The following is an 18,688-nucleotide window of genomic DNA, read 5'->3' as shown; positions in this document are numbered from 1 at the left end:
CCCTTTCGGCCTAGAGGCATCTCCCTCTGGCTCCCATGGGTGTGTGCAGACCAGCAATTCCTGTGGAAACCTCCAAGGATAAACTGATAGGCAAAGTCTTTCTTACAGGAAAATTCTATTTTAAAATGTAACTCATGTAATGAACAACAGAGGCTACAGGAACATGTGGATGAATCAGCACAAATCACCATTTGATAGAAAAACACCACCTATTAAGCTGTTTTCTTATACAAAAATAAATTTTTAAAAACTTAAGTTTAATTGCCAGAATTCATCTAAAATTCAGAGCCCCAAGATTCTTATTTGAGACTTTCCCCCCAACTGAGTATTTTTTCTAGGAGAATATAAAAGAACTTTATAAATTATACAGAGTTATTAGGGATAGTTTTAAATTTAGAGAAAATCACGTCATACTAATTTGTGTACAGAATTTGACCTTAAATGTGAAATCAGGCGAACTATTCCCAACACAAAGAAATAAATACTCAAGGCGACAGATGCCCTAAACACGTGGCTTGATCATTACCCATTTTATGCAAGGGACAAAGTATCACATGCACCCCATCAATATGTAAAATATTATGTAGCAATAAAAAAATCAGGCTAACTTGCCAGAATTATTATGCCAAACATACAGAACATCAATGGAAACACACATTTGAAACATTACCTGCTTTGGATGTAATAACAAGAATTCGATTGTCCAATGTTTTTATTGTCTTCTTGAAGCCACAAAGAGCTTCAGAAAGCTGAATTTTCATTTTCATGATCAAGTCATGGCCTCGTCTCTGAAAGACACTATGATCCTTCTGATCAAGCACAATTATGACATCACCAGGCTCCAGCTCAGGCTCCTGATCTCCTTCTCCATGAAATAGTATCTTTTGCCCATCTTTCATACCTATGAAACATCATCCCTTTCTGATTAGCCATTTCTCATACAAACCATGCTTCCTTAAAGCTTTTGAAGAAGGAACAGAGTCCTTCAGGGATTCTTTATTCATCAAGTCTCCCAACCTCATGCAGGCACAAGGCAGGGAGGGGTGGCTAGGATAGCCAATGACAAAAGAGGTCCCGCTTCCCTTGGCATAATATGGGGCCAAGCCCAGCATGCACAGGGAGAGGGGGAATGCGGCTCTATATCCCAGGTTTACACAGCACTCCCTGCCCCGGGCCTGTGATGCCACACCACCAGCATAGGGTCACTGCCCACTTCCCGGGGCACAGGGTGCATGACTTGGGACTGATAGGGACAGGTCAGCCAGCCCTGTCCTTTTCTAATAAGTCAGCTTGCACACTCAAGGCACAGGGTTTAGGCATGTTTAAACAGTAAGTCCTTTAATAACACCTGTGTCGGTTTGGCTGTTGATTCTTTTACTTTTGGTCTCATCTCTGATCTAGGATATATTTACTGGATTGGAAAGCCACAGAATCATCAGGGAATACTTGGAGGACAGCTAAAATGGAAAAAGGCCTTAAAATGATGGCATCAGGCAAAATGAATAGCAGGAGAAGGTGCTGTATTTGGGGGAATCTGATGCAGCAGATGGGGAAATGTGGAGAAAGGGAACATGCAGCCACAAACACTTACACAAGCCCTTATGGCCAATGAGCATCAGAAGCGACCAGGAAGACACTCCAAAAGATTCTAGAGGAATGGCTTGAGAATGTCAGGAGATGGCAACTAACCCAAACCAAGGCCAGGTAAGACTTTCAGAGCATTAGAAAACCTCATAAAGAGGCTGTCTGTGATCTCAAGGAAGTAAACCTCAGCAAGAACACTTTGGCAGGTGACATGGAATGGAAATAAGGCCAGGAAGGGTGAAGAGAAGATGACAGGGAAACAAGAGGAATTCATGGCACACCCAATACATGTTGTGATACAGCTCACTTCCCTGACATCTAGTCTGTGTATCCCACGATTAGCACCCAGACAGCATTTCCAGCCCGTGTGGAGCACCAGCTCTGCGCAGCCTCACCTTTTTCAACATGTACCTCAATAATCTTCTTCTCACGGATCACCTTGGCACCGCTGCAGCTCTCGCAGCGGTCCTTGGGGTTGATGCGCTCACCCTGGCCCTTGCACTCAATGCACACGGTCTGGATCTGCTGCACCATGCCCGGCCCGATCTGCTGGATGTGGATCTGCATCCCCCGCCCCTTGCACAGCGGGCACTTCTCCACCGATCCCTTCTTCCCACCAACACCTGCAGGGTCAGGGGAGGCAGGAATGAGGGCCATGCTCTTCCCTTACCAGTGTCCCTGCTGGGCGCCATGGCAGAAGGGTAGGGAACCCCCACATTGGACAATGGGCTTAGAATTCTATTTACAATCATAAAAAAACAATGCAGAAGAGTCTGGAGGAGTCCAGCCAAGCAGACAACATCCAGATGTTAACATCTGACCTCAAACATTTGTGATTTTGGCTGCACCAATCCAAATTTATTACTTTAGCTTCATCAAATGTGTTTTCTTCCACCCCCGGTGGAACTCGCATAGGCCCACAGATGAATGAGGAGGCTGGGGCTGTGGAGATCTAGACAACACAAGCTCTGTCAATCATGGCAGCTACCCAGCTCAGCCACTTCTCTTTGTGGGACAATGTGAGGCTGGGGTCACCAGACATGGCTTTTCTTGAAAACTCAGGTTTTTTAAAAATTACAATAATTATATATACATTTAAGTCAGGGGCCAAGAAACCATGGCCAGACTGCTTGGTTTTGTAAATAAAGCTTTACTGGAACATAGGTATGTCCATTCATTTATGTACTATGACGGCAGAGTGAACTAGCTACAAAAGACTCCATGGCCTGGAAAGCCTAAAATCTGGCTCTTTACAGAAAAAGTCTGCCAACCCCTAGATCAGGTCAAGTGTCTGATTTTTAATTTTTAAAAATAATTGTCTGTATACATATGTAACAAACCTGCACGTTGTGCACATGCACCCTAAAACTTAGAGTATAATAAAGATAATACAAAAACATAAAAAAAAATAATTGTCAACATGTCAAATAGAGGTGCAGCCCAAAGAAAACATTCATTCAGGCAAAGAGGTGTGGCCCTCAGGCCACCTGTTTGTAATCTCTGCTTGACCCTTGCATTTGAAAAAAGATAACTTATTTTCCCTGAACTATAAAACAAGCATTGTTTCTGAATCTAAGGGATCAGAACTGTGCGGTTCAGTCAAAAATTAATTTTTACCTTCACATTTCTCACAAATTACATTTTTCTGGAGGGCCAATTTCTTCGTGACTCCATTATATAAATCTTCAAGAGTTACAGATAACTGGTGTACAACATTCTTGCCTTAGCAAGGGAGAAAAAAAATTAGTGGCGTTGAATGAAATATACCATTGTATTAAATGCCACCCATATGACCCTTAGTTGTATGAAGTCTCCAGAGACTCAAGACTGTGGCTGGGTCATGTGCTCCCTTCCCTGCAAGAAGCAATGCTTCTATTACCCCAGCCCATCCTTCTGGCCCTCAGCCAATAACAAGAGCTAATACCCTCTCTAGCTATGAGCTAATTATTCAATCATTTATAGAGGCCAACAAAAAGACCTTCCACCTTTATTTTCTGAGAACAAATCTGAGGACAAGGAGAGCACTAATTGAGAAACCAAAGGCAGTATTAACCCACAAAATTGGTTAAGTTTCCCCATGAAAGGAGTCCTTTCTATACATAAATGTTTGACAGCCAAAGTCTCTGGATCTTTCACTGAAACTCTTCCTTGGGCATAAAGCACTTTACTTTCTGAGCCCTTCTGTAACCGGTGGCCAGATGGGAATTCTTTCCTTTGCCAAAATCTTGCTTCTGCACTCAGGACAGTGGGTGTTCGGTCCACAGGGTGTGGGTGTGCTCCAGCACCTGCCAGCCTGTCAAGACTGACAGCATCAAGACCCTCCCTGCTGCCCGTGGAGCTCCTGCAGTCACTGAGATGAGCTGTCCTGGTTTACTGGCTGCCAACTTTGAGAGATGACTTAATTAAGGGCATGAAGTTTTTCATCTCAAGTCAGGGAGCTGGACAAGGGAATACCCAAGGTTTTTTTTTTTTTTTTTTGAGACAGAGTCTCGCTCTGTCGCCCAGGCTGGAGTGCAGTGGTGCGATCTTGGCTCACTGCAAGCTCCGCCTCCTGGGTTCATGCCATTCTCCTGCCTCAGCCTCCCGAGTAGCTGGACTACAGGCGCCTGCCACCGCGCCCAGCTAATTTTTTGTATTTTTTAGTAGAGACGAGGTTTCACCATGTTAGCCAGGATGGTCTCGATCTCCTGACCTCGTGATCCACCCACCTCGGCCTCCCAAAGTACCCAAGGTTTTATCACGTCCACACCATCAATTATAGGAGCAGGCGATATGCTCAAAGGACAGGGGAAGGATTTTTCCCTAATAAACACTTTGTGATTTTCAGCACTCTATGTTCACAGAATTGACACCCAAGCTTTTTCAAGCTCAAAGTCAATTACAATGTGATAACAAGTGCAGCTTCATTTATCTAGGGGCCTCTCATTGACCAAAGCCACACTTCTTAAACCCCAAGGCAGAGCTCATTTCTTCTGACTTTATCCAGAATTGTAATACGCTTGGTTATCTTTCTGGTTTCAAGATCCAAAGCAGCCTGACAACAGTAAACTAAACAGGGGGAATGCGAACTAGTCTATTAGCAACTACTAACATTAGCAACTACTAACAACAGAGGTGACAGCCCATAGCCTGGCAGAGGTGAGATGCAGAAAAATTAGGAAGAACAAATCCCGAAAGTCAAAACAGTGGCCTGGGGCCATTGAGCTAAGGGCTAAGAAGTTCCTCATTCACCTCCCGGGGATGAAGTTGCTACTACTCATAATGCATTCTGAAAAGAAAGGCAGGTCATTTACAAAGATTTCAAAACATAAAGAGATGAATTTTGTTGCCTAGAAAATCCCCTGAGCAGGCTGGGAAATGAGGCCATACTGAACATGGCAAGAGTACCCACCTAGAATTAGAGAGCCTGCAGCCCACGCCCAGGTCAGGGAACATGGAGGGCCACAAAGGGAGGGTGGGCAAGAGGAGAGAGGAACACTCTCAGTAAAGGATCACTGACAACCACAGGAGGCGTCATTTACATCCCTCAGCACACTCTGGTGCCTGACCCCAACAACAGAGGAAAAGAAGGCACGATGAACTTCACCTTCCTCTTTTCTATCCACCATTCCATTCGCTCCTTCATATGGTATTGGAGGGTGTCAGATAATTACTAAATTTACCAAGAGTTTCCAGGTAGCCTGAGCACTAGACAAGTGATAAACTCTTTAAAGTTAATGATCTCAAAACATGGCAATTGTACCTTGTGGGGTTTTTGTTTGTTTGTTTGTTTGTTTGTTTTTTTGAGACAGGGTCTCACCCTGCCGTGCAGGCTGGAGAGCTCACTGCGGAGACTATAGGCATGAGTCACCATGCCTGGCTAAGTTTTTTATTTTTATTTTTTTGAGATGGGGAGTATCACTATGTTGCCCTGGTTGGTCTTGAAATCCTGGCCTAAAACAATTCTCCCACCTTGGCCTCCCAAAGTGCTGAAATTACAGACATGAACCACCACGCCTGGCCCAATCATATCCTTCTAAAGCATGATCTATCCTGATTCCAACAACACGTACAATTGTGGAAACCATACAACTTATTTATGTTTCTTTAAAAGCATTTACCTCTTCTCTCTCTAGCCATCCGTCCACCACCACCAAAGAACATGTCAAAGATGTCCATGGGTGAAGAGAAGCTGGGGCTGCCTGAGCCTCCTTCTTTAATTGCCTGCTCTCCGCCTTGGTCATAAACATCCCTTTTCTTTGGATCTGAAAGCACTTCATATGCCTGGGATATGAGTTTAAACTTTAAAAGAAAGAGAGAGAGAGATTTTTAGAGAAGTTTCAGTTGTTTTGTTAAGCAAACCTGCCATATAAACATACAAAGTAATAGAGGTATTCTGCCCCCAAACCCTTGAACTAGCCAGTCTATACATCCTCTACCTGGAATCTGACTTGCCTGTCTACCTACTCCTTTGGTAAAGTGGGAAACACAGGGCAAACATATTAAGGGACTGGTGGTAGGGACACGACAAGAATCAGAGAGAGAAGGCAGTAGAGAGGGAAAGTTTCTCACTAATCCGGCTGCACCAGACAGGAAGTCGAGACCAGCTAGGATACCATGAGACAGTGCCAGGGGTGAACCTCTAACCAGATAGAGCCAGGACTCTGGGCATTACCACTGGCTCACCTCCTCATGGGAATCATTTCACTAGTTTACTAGAATGAAATTCAACTACAGGCATCTGTGAGCATCTAACCACGTGCCAGACATTGGATACAAACCTATACTCCTGATCCTCCCCCAAAAGCCCCGCCCCACCCATAGTCTTCCCCATATCACAGTTATTGGCAATGCCAATCTCACCTGTCAACAAATCCCACTGACGCTACCTTCACATTTGCATCTCCAGTACCCTAAGACAGACACAATATCCCATGTGTAGCATTCCTGCCAAAAAGTTACCACTGGAACTCAATTGTACGAAAAGAATCAGAAAACCCAAATTGAGAGATACTCTAAAATTGAAAGATAGAAAAAAATGAATACAATGTGTGATCCTGGATCAGATCCTGCACTGGGGGAAAAAAAAATGGCTACAAAGGACATTATTGGAACAATGGGAGAAATGTGAATCTTTGTTCTCAATGTTAAACTTCTTGAATTTGATAACTTTACTATGGTTAAGTACAAGGATGTCCTTGTGCCTAAGAGAAACACGCAGCACTTAGGGCTGAAAGGTTATGCTACAGGTAGCTTCCTCCCAAAATCTTTAGCCAACAGTAATAATAATAATAGATAAAACAAATGTGACAATTTACAACTGGTAAAGCTAGGTGAAGAATACATAGGTGTTCATTGTACCACTCATGTTTTCTGCAGGTATATGGACATTTTTAAAATAAAATCAGAATGCTAAAACATGCAAGATCTGTTCCTTCTTACCACACCACATCCACTCTGGCCGAAGGCACCATCTCAGGCCTGGACCACTGCAGTGGCCTCCTCCGTGGTCTTCCATGTGCCCTCCTCACCCCAGCTTTCAGTGTGTTCTCCATTCGAGCCCACTAATTGGGTCGATCCTCTGCTCAAACCTCTACAAGGTGGCCCATGTCACTGGGAGTAAAAGCCAGTCCTAACTTTCATCTATAAGCCCAACTTGGCACCTCTACTTTCCTCTCCTCCTGTGTGTCCCCACCCCAATTCTATGCCAGCTTCAGCAGGCTCCCTGCTGTTCCTCAACTCTGTAGCCTGGGCCTCAGAGGCACCTCGGCCTGGTGCGGCCTCCCCACTCATCTCTTTCCAGCCTTAGCTCACAGACTACCTTCTCAGGGATGCCTCCCGGTGATCCAGCTTTAACACTGCAAACCCACCTCAGACCCTCCCAGCCCCCACACCTGCTGCATATTTCTCCATATCATGAACCACCTTCTAACAAGCTGCATCATCTACTGCTTATGCTGTAGCCCCCACTGCAACATAAGCTCCATGAAGATGGGGGGTTTTGTCCACTGCTGTCTAACTGAGCCTGGAACCATGCCTGGCATGTAGAAGGCACTTGGTAAATACCTGTTAGATGAATGGCTCGATTCTGGGAACTCAGAAATAAATAAATGAGGTAGGATCTTGGCCCTCCAGAGGCTACAATTTAGTCGGAGAGACATATATGGATATATAGGTAAACAGATCCTATAATGCAGCTGGCTCCACAAAATATTCAGGGAAAAAAAGTGCCATGAAATAAGGAATGTGAGAGAGAGAACAAGGGAATTTGAGGCATTAATTCCCTTGTTCTACGATCCCTGATAGATTGAAATCTAATAAGTAACCAATAATAATAGCTAATAAATAGCTAAAAAACTGTACAATTTAGAAAAGTCTTAAAAAGACATCAGCATCATATATAAGGCAGCTAGATCTTTTGATATGTTAATTCTCATACCATTTCTGCGAAGAAGTAAGTACCATTCACTACTACCCCTTTCCTCAACAGAAAACATGAGGTACAGTGTAAGGATTGGGTGCCTGGTACAGATCAGAAAGCAACTAGGCCAGGCTGCCCCTAGACAGTTTCTGCGTCTATCTGCAGGTCAGGACTAGGTAAATAACTTCATGGGAACGTCCACTGGAAACACTCACCAAATACCCTGGATACTCACATGACATTTAGACTTAATAGAATGATCTAAGAATGGAAAAGGAGTACCCAGTTGCTTGGGACATTCAGTCAGAGGCCAGATCTCACATGGGATGGGGGTTCCAACTACCAGTAGGGAGTCCATCCTCTAGGGTCCCAGCACTCCAAAGTCTAATTCAGCTCCCGGCCTGGACCCCCTTCTCCCAGTGGGAGACGAGTGCTATGATGAGCTTGCCTTTCAGACCATCATCATTTGCCACAGAACCTTAACAGGATTACTATACAGCTGAGGGGAAAATGGCTTTGAAGACTATGTAACAACTTGGGAAAAGTACTTATAATAAAATATTAAGTGGAAACAAGAAAACAAAATGTCTATGTATCAGGATGGCCATGTATGATCATACTGGGGAAAGCTTGGAAAGAAGCACAGAGTGGTTAGGATAATGTGTACTTGGTAGGTTTCCCTCTGTGTTCTAAAATTTTCTGCATGGTTTGCTATGTTTTGATTTTTGAACTTGAAAGTCTATTATTCAAACTAAAAGTTACAATGAAATTGACCAAAAGACCAAACTCATCTCAACAGGGTAATAGCCAAGAATATACCCCACATCATTGCCCCTAAAAGGGACTATCTTGGTTACCCACTACCTACCACCCATGCTTCTTGCAAAAAAAAAAAAACCACCCGCAGATAAGTACAGACTCCATACAGAGTGCCCAACAAACACAAGGTGCCCCAATGCTTAGCAACAGGGGACAACAGGGCAAAAAACAAAGACCAACATCTCAACGGCCTTCTCAGTTTGCCCAGCAAGGGCTAAAGAACTGGTGTAGTCTATTTTTGAAGAGACGTTAATAATACAGTGACAAACTTAGGAGGAAAAAAAAAATTTAAAGGTTCTACCTGTGATAAAGTGGAAAAGAACTACACACACTCACATACACACTCACAAAAGGCCTGCACAGTGCACCCAGCACACAGTGGGGACCAGAAGAGGAGGTATTTGTTGAATGAATGAATGAATGAATGAATGAGCTCTCTCTGGGGAACTTTACAGCCGTTTCTATAAATTGTGTCCCCAGTCTCCTCATCCTCTTTGATTTCCGATCTAAATTGCCACTCTTCTCCCAATATCCCTTTCACTGCAATTTCCCTTCCAATTTGTGCCTTTATAGGGCCCTCTCCTCCTACACACAATTTTTTAAAGTGCATTTACTCAGCCAGCTAACAAACATTTTAGCACCTACCCTGCACAGCTAGATACTCACCCCATAAGTGGCCATGGGGGCACAGTCACTGCCCTGCTTACATTATGGCAGGTAATACAGTTATCAAACAAGTAATCACCATTAAAGTAGGATGCATGTTGGGCCTGTGGTTCAGTCTACGAGGCAGAGGCAGCCTCCTGGAAGATGTTTTAGCTGAGAACTAAAGAGTTTTATCCCCTTCCGTGAAGGTAGAGGAAGGAAAGTATTCCTGGCAATGGGCACATCACAGAACCCCTCCCTCCAAGCTGATGGGCCTGCCAGACCTCACTGCCAAGGGCCTCATTTATGTGACACTAACTCAGTGCCTGGCTATGAATAAATATTAGTTTAAAACAAACCAAACAACCTGCCCAGACAGGTATAGACAGGGTGAAACCTACACATATGTAGTACAGGTCAAGTCTAATTTTTTAAAAATAAAAGCTTCAGAACAAAAGCATATTCAGCTCTAACTGTATACACAGAGGCATGAACTTACTCTTGTGAGTGCTGAGATTTGACCTGAAACCAGGGTCAGGCTTTCCCACATGTCTTTAGCCAGCTTGCTGAAATGTGAAATTAGAAGCCTACAAGCTCTCCTTAAAGGAGACTGTCAGAAGCGGACTACAATGAATGTAGGGAGCAGGTGGATGAATCACCAGCACCATGGAAAACGCCAGTGCCTTTAAAAGCTACAGTAAGCCATCTAAATATAGATGAGAAAGAACGCAAGTGAGTAACAGACAAATGGTCTTACAGGAAAGCATTTTAAACTTGTGACAGCCACATTCAGCACATGTGGCTAAATATAAATATTCCATCACTGTTGCCATTCAGCCAACCGTCCTGAAGTAGCTTTCTCCAGCTTGGAACAACTAATACAGACAGGTATTTTGATTCCAGCGTCGTTTCCACAGGTCTTAAATGCTACATGGGTGATTGGTGTGGTTTCAAACGTGGCCCAGGTGACACTGCTATCAGCTACTATAACGGCCCCACCTCTCAAGACCCATGCGGAACAACCAAAGTTTTGTAAGAAAATGGCAAGAAGTGAAAGGAGGAACGGGAGGGTTAGCAGCCTTTCCTTGCAATGCCTCATCCTTCAATTCACCTATTCAGGTGGGTCATGAGCCTCTTTAGAGATAAAAAGCAAACTTTCTGTAAACAGGATGGAAAAGCTTTTAACTTCTGTCTCTAAAATGCAGAGCATTTTCAGTCTATGATTGGTACTTATGATCAACTGTGTGTCACTTGTCACCGAAAACCCAGAATATGAGTACAAGCTGATGTCAGGTTGCAGATGTCCGTGTCCCTGTTTAATAAAGAAAATGGGATTATTCACTATCTGACGCTTTTATCAGGTAGGCAGTAGGTGCACAGAACAAATCCAGCTAGTCATTCTCAAGAGAGGCACGGCGTTTGTCCAAGGTACCAGCTCAGATTAAAGACACTCATCCCTAGGGTTTATGCATCAACAGAGAACATGAGCCAGTCGTTCCCAGCAAGTAAACAACTGTTTGTGTGTGCCTCAGTTTCCCGATTCCCAGGCCGCCTCTCCCACAGGGAACCAACACACCCTATGAGAACTAGTCCGGCGCGCACGGCAGGAGCTACCCAAACACTTGTGGAGCGAATGGAGGAATGAATGGGCTCGGCAGGGACTCGCGAGGGACCCAAGTGCCGCACCACATGCCTCCTCCGCGGGCGAAGCGCCCTCCACCGACCGCGCCGCACGGCGCCCAGGGTCTCCCGCCACCTCTGCCCGGCCTGGCCCCGAGGCGCCTGGCGACGGCCTCCCCAACAAACGCGGCTCAGGTTTCCCGTCGCCTTCAGTGCTCCTGGCTTAATAACCCTTGGCCCCTCGGGAGCCCGGCCCGCGCCCCGCGCCGCCCCGCACCTTCTCGCCCTCATCCGGGTTCTTGTCCGGGTGGTACTTGAGCGCCAGCTTCCGATAGGCCTTCTTGATCTCCTCCGGGGACGCGCTGGGCTTCACGCCCAGGATGTCATAGTACTGGGTCTCCTTCACCATCTTGTCTCTGCGGGCGGGCGGGCGAGGCCGGTCAGAGCGCCCCGGACGCCCCTGCCGGCACCCTGGCCTGCGCCCCTGGCCCGCGCCCCTGGCCCGCGCCCCCGCCGCCCGCCCGCGCGTCACGGTCACGGTCGCCGCCGCCGCCGCTTGTAGCTCCCGCCCGCCCCCCCCCTCCCCGCGCCGGACCGACTTCCACGCCCGGTTCCACCGCACTAGAGCCACCGGCTCCTCCGCGGCGGGTTTTATTCGGCGCCGGCGGAAGCTTCCGCAAGGAGACGGTGACGCCACAAAGGCCTAGAACCTTCGCGGAGGTTCCGGCGGCGCTGCGGCGGGTTCGCGGCCCAGACCCCCGACGCCTGTCCGGCGCTGCCCAGCCGCTCACCCGGGCTTCTCGGGCGTCTGCTCCTTTGGCTGCCCGTCTGATTTCCCGGAGCTCCAGCTCTGACTGCCGCCCCGGGCCATGGCGGGGGCCGGAGAAGGCGGCTTGGGCCTGGAGGGCGCCCTCCGACAACTGTCCCGCCGCCCCGACGCCGCCCCCTTGCCCTTCCGTGGGTCCGTGGAGCCTGCTGGCTGGAGAGTAGGCGGCGTGGAGGGCTGTGTCGGCCGGAGCCCTGCGCCGAAGGGTGGGACTGGGAGAGCTGCGCCCTGCGGTCCCCACCCGGCCTCTCCCCGGGGGTGTGGCCGCCGTCTGTTCGGTCACAGCCAGGCTGCGGCCTAAGGTGTGCCTGGGATTGTTGCATTTTTTAGGGGGTTGGAGTGGGTAGGGGCCCTCTGCTGCCTCATGACCGCAAGGCTGAGGTGAACCTCTGGCCTTCCAGTTGAGGTACAGGGGTCCTTTGCTGGCCCCAGATATGGACAGTATCCTCTCGAATGCCCACCACTGGGAACCCTTAAGTCCCTCAAGGTGAGCAGTGACGTCCCCCACATATGGGCAGTGACGCCCCCCAAGTCTGCCAAGGGCCGACAGTGCCCTCTCTTCTCCCAGAAGTGGGAAACTGCCCCCTCTCCTCTGCACATCGTCAGTGAGCAAACATCAGGGCCGGACCAGGCTGTTGGGCCCAGTGTTATGCACAGGGGGTCCCGTGGCCTGGACCCTGACACGGCTAGGTGGCCCAGGATGCTTGCCTTGGAAGGGTACAGGAATAGGTCCCGACTTCCCTAGGCTGCCCCCAGCTCCCAACGGGTGCTCAGGGAGTCCAGATCACAAACCGTTGCAGAAAAGTGGGCGTGGAAAGCAGGCCCCAACGCTATCACAGAATTGCAGGCCCCTGTCCCCTAGCCCTCCCTTGGCTTCTGCCAGGGGAACAGTTTGTCAGAAAGGGGGGTCACTGCTCACCTCCCTGGGATGCCCTGGCCTTGTTTTGGGTACTGTGGCTGAAGCAGGTACTACCTCTCCTCCATGTGTTCAATGGGGGTGAGAAATGACTTTTACTGTACCAGAGACATTAAGCTGCTCTTCGTGGAGATGTTGCTTTTTTTTTTTTAAATTATGCCTTGTAGAGCAGAACCTTTAGGCAGAGAACTCAGAGCTAGAGGTCAGAAACTTTGTTTTCTATCCAGATCTTACACTCTGAGCCTTAGCCTCTCCACACTTTTCTTCGTCAGCAGGACATGGGGATTGCCACTTGCCTGCCTTTCTCAGAGGGCTCTTGTAAGGATCAAATGGGATGATAACTGTGAAGACTCCTAGCGCAGTGGGTCTCAAACCTGGCTCCTGACAGAGATCACCTGGAATCTTCTAAAAATCCCTCTGGGTTGCACTCCACCCCTGTTACCTTAGAACTTCTAGGGGTGAGGCCCAGGCATCAGCGTTTTTAAAGCTCCCCAGGTGGTACAGCCAGAGCCCAGATCCACTGCCCAGGGTCACATACTTGTCCAGATTTAGTACTCGGGACCAGCGGCATTCGTAAAATGGGCATGTGCAGGAGAGGGATGGCTTAAAGACAGAGCCTAGAAACATAGAATGGAGCTATGCACTTTGGACGACAGTGAATTCTGGAACCAGTGAGACTTAGACCTAGGTTTAAATCCCAGCACTGCTACTTCTGGCTGTGGAACCTTGGGCAGACAACTTAACCTTTCTGAGCCTCAGTTTTCTTAACCTTGTAATGAGGATATTAATTATAACTACATCATAACTTTGTGAAACACCTGGTATATAGTCACAATATTGGTGCCTTTTGGCGGCGGGGGTGCGGGCAGGGGCTAAGGTATAGAAGCTGATAGTGATTCTCTTCTTGATGGAAATTAGCCAGGCTCCTATGAGCCCTCTTCTCAACTAGGCTTCAGTCTTGGCCTATAAAGACTGAACAGACAGCAACACAGTTTCTAATAACTCAACGTCACATCCTTAAGATCACCAGTTCCCAGGCTTTTTGGCACCAGAGACCAGTTTCATGGAAGACGATCTTGTCACGGACAGGGTGGTGGGGGTGGGCAATAATTCTATGATGAAGGCCTGGCATGCTGGCTCACACCTGTAATCCCAGCACTTTGGGAGGCTGAGGTGGGCAGATCACTTGAGGCCACGAGTTCAAGACCAGTCTGGCCAACTTGGTGAAACTCCATCTCTACTAAAAATACAAAAATTAGCCGGGGATGGTGGTGCTCGCCTGTAATCGCAGCTACTCAGGAGGCTGAGGCACAAGAATCACTTGAACCCGGGAGGCAGAGGCTGCAGTGAGCTGAGATCACACCACTGCACTCCAGCCTGGGTGACAGAGCAAGACTCTGTCTCAAAAAATAAAAAATAAATAACAATAGGATTGTCTAGTAAAATCAGATATTTTTGGCCAGGTGTGGTGGCTCAGGCCTGTAATCCCAGCACTTTGGGAGGTCGAAGTGGGCAGATCACTTGAGCTCAAGAGTTTGAGACCAGCCTGGCCAACATGGTGAAACCCCGTCTCTACTAAAAATACAAAAATTAGCCAGGTGTGGTGGCACGGGCCTGTAATCCCAGCTACTCAGGAGGCTGAAATAGGAGAATCACTTAAACCCGGGAGGCAGAGGTTGCAGTGAGCTGAGACTGTGCTACTGCATGTCAGCCTGGGCAACAGAGAAAGACTCTATCTCAAAAAAGAAAAAAAATGGAGGATGAAACTGTTCCACCTTAGATCATCAGGCATTAGATTCTTATAAGGAGCATGCAACCTAGATCCCCCGCATGTACAGTTCACAGCAGATTTCAAGCTCCTATGAGAATCTAATGCCACTGCTTGGTTCCTGACAGGCCACAGACCAGTACTGGTCCACAGCCTAGGAGTTGGGGGCCCCTACCTAAGGTGACCCTGGCCCCACTACCCCCTCTTAAAGTGCCTGCCTGAGAAAACTCAAGGCTGCCAAAATATTTACTGTGTTTTTGTTTCATCCAACACCTGAGGATAGAGCTTCTGTCTCCCAGTCTCTTTGGGAGAACGGCATCCTAACTTTGGCAATTGGCAGCTAGCAGACACAGCTGGCCTAATGTCACTTAACACTGACCAACCCTTTGTCATTTTTCACTTCCCTGATTCTGTTAAACTGCTGCTTGTCCTTCTCCCTATTCCCTCATGTTCTTTTCAAAATGCCCAATTACTTTTCGTACAAATCGATATTGAGCTCAGTTCATACTAGATTGTTTTCCCTATTGCAATAGTTATGACTGATTAAATTCTGTCCTTACAATTTTAACTAGTGTTCAGCTTTGTTTATCTTAGACAAAGCCTCTGACAATCTAGTAGATTATTTGCCAGAATTATGCTTGGGAGGATTGGAGGCATTACACAGACATTTCTTATTTTGTCAGTTATGTGTTTATTTTCATGATAACCTTTTCATTACTGCAACTTTTATTAAAAGTGACACTGACTTTCCACTCACAGTAGGCAATGTAAGGTTTCCTTTTTATATTCTTTTAAAAAAGAGTAGATAAATACTAAGTGTATGATAGTACCTGTAGTACAAGAATAAAGCAACAGTGGTGATACTTGAATGACAGAAATTTGGGAAATGCTGATCCAGTTCTACCATCTCATTCTACAGTTGGGGAGACTTTTAGACAAAGAAGCCACATTATACAGAACAGCCATTGTCCCTTGATGCCGTGTGGGGCTTCCTTTCTGACCCAGTGTAGGAGAGTCAAAGCAAGCACGGAAGTAGGTTTTACCCAGGGAATGCTGGGATGGGGTCTTCAAGGAGTCTCCTGAGAGGGAGAAGCCACACCTACCTGGGGAGGGGGGTCAGGAAGGACTTCATGGACGAGGGACATGTGCCATAGACCAGGAAGTTAGAGCTCCCTTTAGCAGCAGGGAAAGGGAGGGCAGCCATGCTGAACGGACAGCAGGATAAAGGCAGAGAGCGCAGATGGATGAAGGCTCTGAATTGGAAGGGAAGCGGGGACAGGTGTGCTAGAGCCTTGAATGCCTTGAGGAGGAGTTTGCTGCTCTGCTGGGCCCTGGGGAGCCATTGAAGGTTTCAGAGCAGGACCTGCGTTCTGAGAGGTGTAACTAGCAGCAGACCCTGGGGGCTGGGTGGATCTGGACCTCCTGGGAGAGGCCCAAGCTGGGCATGCAGGTTTGTAGAGGCAAGCCCAGAGAGAGGGCATAGAAGGAGAAAGAGAGCTCCAAGGAAAAGCGTTGGGAAGCACCTGCCTTTAGGAAGTGGAAGGAGCAACAGCCATCAGAGAAGCAAGAGGAGAACCCAGAAAGCAGAGAGCACCAAAATCATGCAAGGCCAGAGCAGCGAGGGGTAGAGGAGACAGTGCCTGGGTGGCAGAGAGGCTGGGAATGAGGGGGACCAGTACTTCAAGGGAAGGACATTAATTTATTGGCCCCCGAAACAGCAGTTGTCATTTCAGGCCATTATTTTAATGTTGGGAGGGATTTCCACTTGGAGAGGCCTTGCCTCTCACTGGCTGTGTGACCCTAGGCAAATTAGTTTTCTCTGAACATCCATTTCCTCCTTTGCAAAATGGGGATAAGAACATCTGCTTCACAGAATTATTGTACAGATGAATGGAGACAATGTGTAAAGGGCTTATCATGTGCAGAAAGCACGTGTTCTCACGATGAAATTTATTGACTTCATCACAACAGGATTTGTGCACACCAGCTATGTGTCTGGCTCTGTGCTGGGAACCAACAATACAGCACTAGATTAAGGTTAAGCCTGTCCTCGAGGAGCTCAGAGACTAGCTGCACCTGAACACCTGACTCCAACCACTTTGGGTGACCCCTAGCACGGGCTGATTTTGCTAGCATTCCAACCCATAGAATTTTCTAAGAACTCACACTGAAATAGTTAACCATTGCCACCTTGCTTGAACAATAAAACCTGAGCCCCTGGCTACATTCCTGTGGGTTAGGGCCTGGTCTCTGAGAAGTCACTTCTTCCTGGAACTTGGCCTTTACCCAGAGTTGCTGTCACCAGAGGTTGGGGCTGCTTCTGTTTGGGGAGAAAAAAACTAAGAAAGTGAGGGAGTGGTCATCCTGCCACATATTTGGGCTTTAGAGACAAAATTCTGAGGTTTTCTCATCAGGGCACCCATCTTTTGAGGTCCCAGAGTCCAGAGAGAAGACATCCCTCCATCCTTCCAACAGATATGTAAAGTGCCTTTTGTGTCCAGTGTTGCAAGAGGCTTTGGAGCACACCGGGGAACAGATCCTGTCTCCCCCACACAGAGGACAAGAAAAAATCTAGAAATAAAGCTCTAACTGTAGGAGCAAAGGAAAAGTGTCCTTTTGAATTCTGGGTGGTCAGAAGGAGGAGACGACCTTCGCATGAATCCTGGAGGTTGAGAAGGAGCCAGGCGTGCAGGACTCGGGTTAGAGAGTTCTAGGCACAGGCAACAGGACGTGTGAAGGCCGCAAGGTGTGAAGAACCAGAAGGGAACCAGTGTTTCTGGAACAGTGATGGAGAGGGGGCATGGCCTTCAGGGCAGAGTGGGATTTTATCCTTAGGGCAGCAAAGGTGGGGGGTGTACTTTAAAACTTTTATTGTATATTTATTTCATAAATTTTATTTTTTTAACTTTATTTCAGCAATATCTCTATGTTGTTACAGACAACATCTTTGCATACTTTGTGTTCTATTTTCAGTAATGCCAGATTATAAAACATTTCTTGAGTCATTGTAGCTCTCAGTTTCAATTTGGAGACATTTTGCTCCTCTGAGGCATAGCAAAATCCTCAAAGCAGTCCTTAGATTCAGAAATGAACCATGGATTTTATATGCTTGAATGTCGTAATGGAGTCTCATAAGATAATTGAGTTATTGTAGAAATATTACAAATATTTTAATTCCATCATATAATAGCTATCAGTTTTTTTTAAAAAAAAGTTTATAAAAACAGCTGACACACAATGAATTGCACCTATTTAAAGTGTACTGCTTGATCAGTTTCGATATATGTATATACCCATGAAACCACCATCTTAATCGAGACGTGAGCGTATCTATTGCTCCCAAAAATATCCTCATGAAAGAGTATATATTTAAAAGCCTGCTCAAGCTTGTATTGGTCTGCAGTTAAGCTGGGGCCACAGGCCTGTTCTGCTGTCTCCTAGTTTGTTTTTTTCCAGAAAATAAACCCATCAGCGCTTCAGTTGTGATACTGGCTCCGTCACTTCTTAGCTGCGTGACCTTGGGCAAGTTACTTAACTTCTCTGCCTCAATTTCTTATCTGTAAAAAAATACCTACTTCATGGGGTTGTGAGGAATATAAAAGGTTATGTGTGTGTGTGTGTGTGTGTATACACACCCACACGTGTGTATATAAATTATAGGATAAAAAGCTCTTGGACAGTGCTTGGCACAGTGTTCAATAAATACTGGCCATTGTTGTTATGTGATACAAAGAGCTCCATACATGCATCTGCCTAGAAGGATTCTATTTGGAAATACAAAAAGCCCAATAGGGTGGGAGGCTGAAAAACCTTCAGGGGAACTTGGCTGAGACACTTACCATAATAGTGCCACTGTTATAGGGTGCCTTGTGTGTGTGTCCAGTAAAAGCTACACTTAATGATTTTTTTCACATCTTTCCTCAGCCTCGGCCAGTCCTATCTCAACAATAGTGGCCGGTGTTAAGTATGGTGCCTAGAATATTACAGACTATTCCAGACCAGGAAGGAAAGTTGACTTCATCTTCAGATACTCAGGCTCCAGCCTGGAGACATCTCATCTCTCCTCTGTCACTCCTTCCCCATTATTAAAGTTTGTGGATGTTCCTTAGA

The 18,688-nt window shown here is 46.8% G+C and overlaps 2 protein-coding genes and 1 long non-coding RNA gene across 3 annotated transcripts in view; 2 read left to right on the top strand and 1 right to left on the bottom strand.

Moving 5' to 3' along the window:
- SKIC8 (SKI8 subunit of superkiller complex) overlaps window positions 1-2,745 on the top strand; it is a 26,147-nt gene extending 23,402 nt beyond the window's left edge. Inside the window, exon 10 of the mRNA XM_019010911.4 lies at window positions 1,402-2,745. Coding sequence (XP_018866456.1) covers window positions 1,402-1,461 — 60 coding nt within the window. The 3' untranslated portion in view covers window positions 1,462-2,745. The remainder of the gene's footprint in view (window positions 1-1,401) is intronic.
- The window catches only part of DNAJA4 (DnaJ heat shock protein family (Hsp40) member A4), an 18,348-nt gene extending 5,804 nt beyond the window's left edge, over window positions 1-12,544 (bottom strand). Inside the window, exons 1-6 of the mRNA XM_031002160.3 lie at window positions 11,860-12,544; window positions 11,346-11,484; window positions 5,685-5,865; window positions 3,202-3,306; window positions 1,980-2,207; window positions 671-901 (exon numbers count right to left, since the gene is read on the bottom strand). Of these exons, the coding sequence (XP_030858020.3) occupies window positions 671-901; window positions 1,980-2,207; window positions 3,202-3,306; window positions 5,685-5,865; window positions 11,346-11,484; window positions 11,860-11,939 (964 nt within the window). The 5' untranslated portion in view covers window positions 11,940-12,544. The remainder of the gene's footprint in view (window positions 1-670; window positions 902-1,979; window positions 2,208-3,201; window positions 3,307-5,684; window positions 5,866-11,345; window positions 11,485-11,859) is intronic.
- Window positions 12,240-18,688, top strand: LOC134757275 (uncharacterized). The gene is made up of 2 exons (XR_010131043.1): window positions 12,240-12,381; window positions 18,503-18,688. It is a non-coding gene; the product is annotated as an uncharacterized lncRNA (long non-coding RNA).

This window comes from Gorilla gorilla, chromosome 16 (assembly GCF_029281585.2).
Source record: "Gorilla gorilla gorilla isolate KB3781 chromosome 16, NHGRI_mGorGor1-v2.1_pri, whole genome shotgun sequence".
Lineage (NCBI taxonomy): Eukaryota > Metazoa > Chordata > Mammalia > Primates > Hominidae > Gorilla > Gorilla gorilla.
The sequence above is the reverse complement of the archived record's forward strand: the minus strand, read 5'-3'. Positions and strand labels throughout refer to the sequence as shown.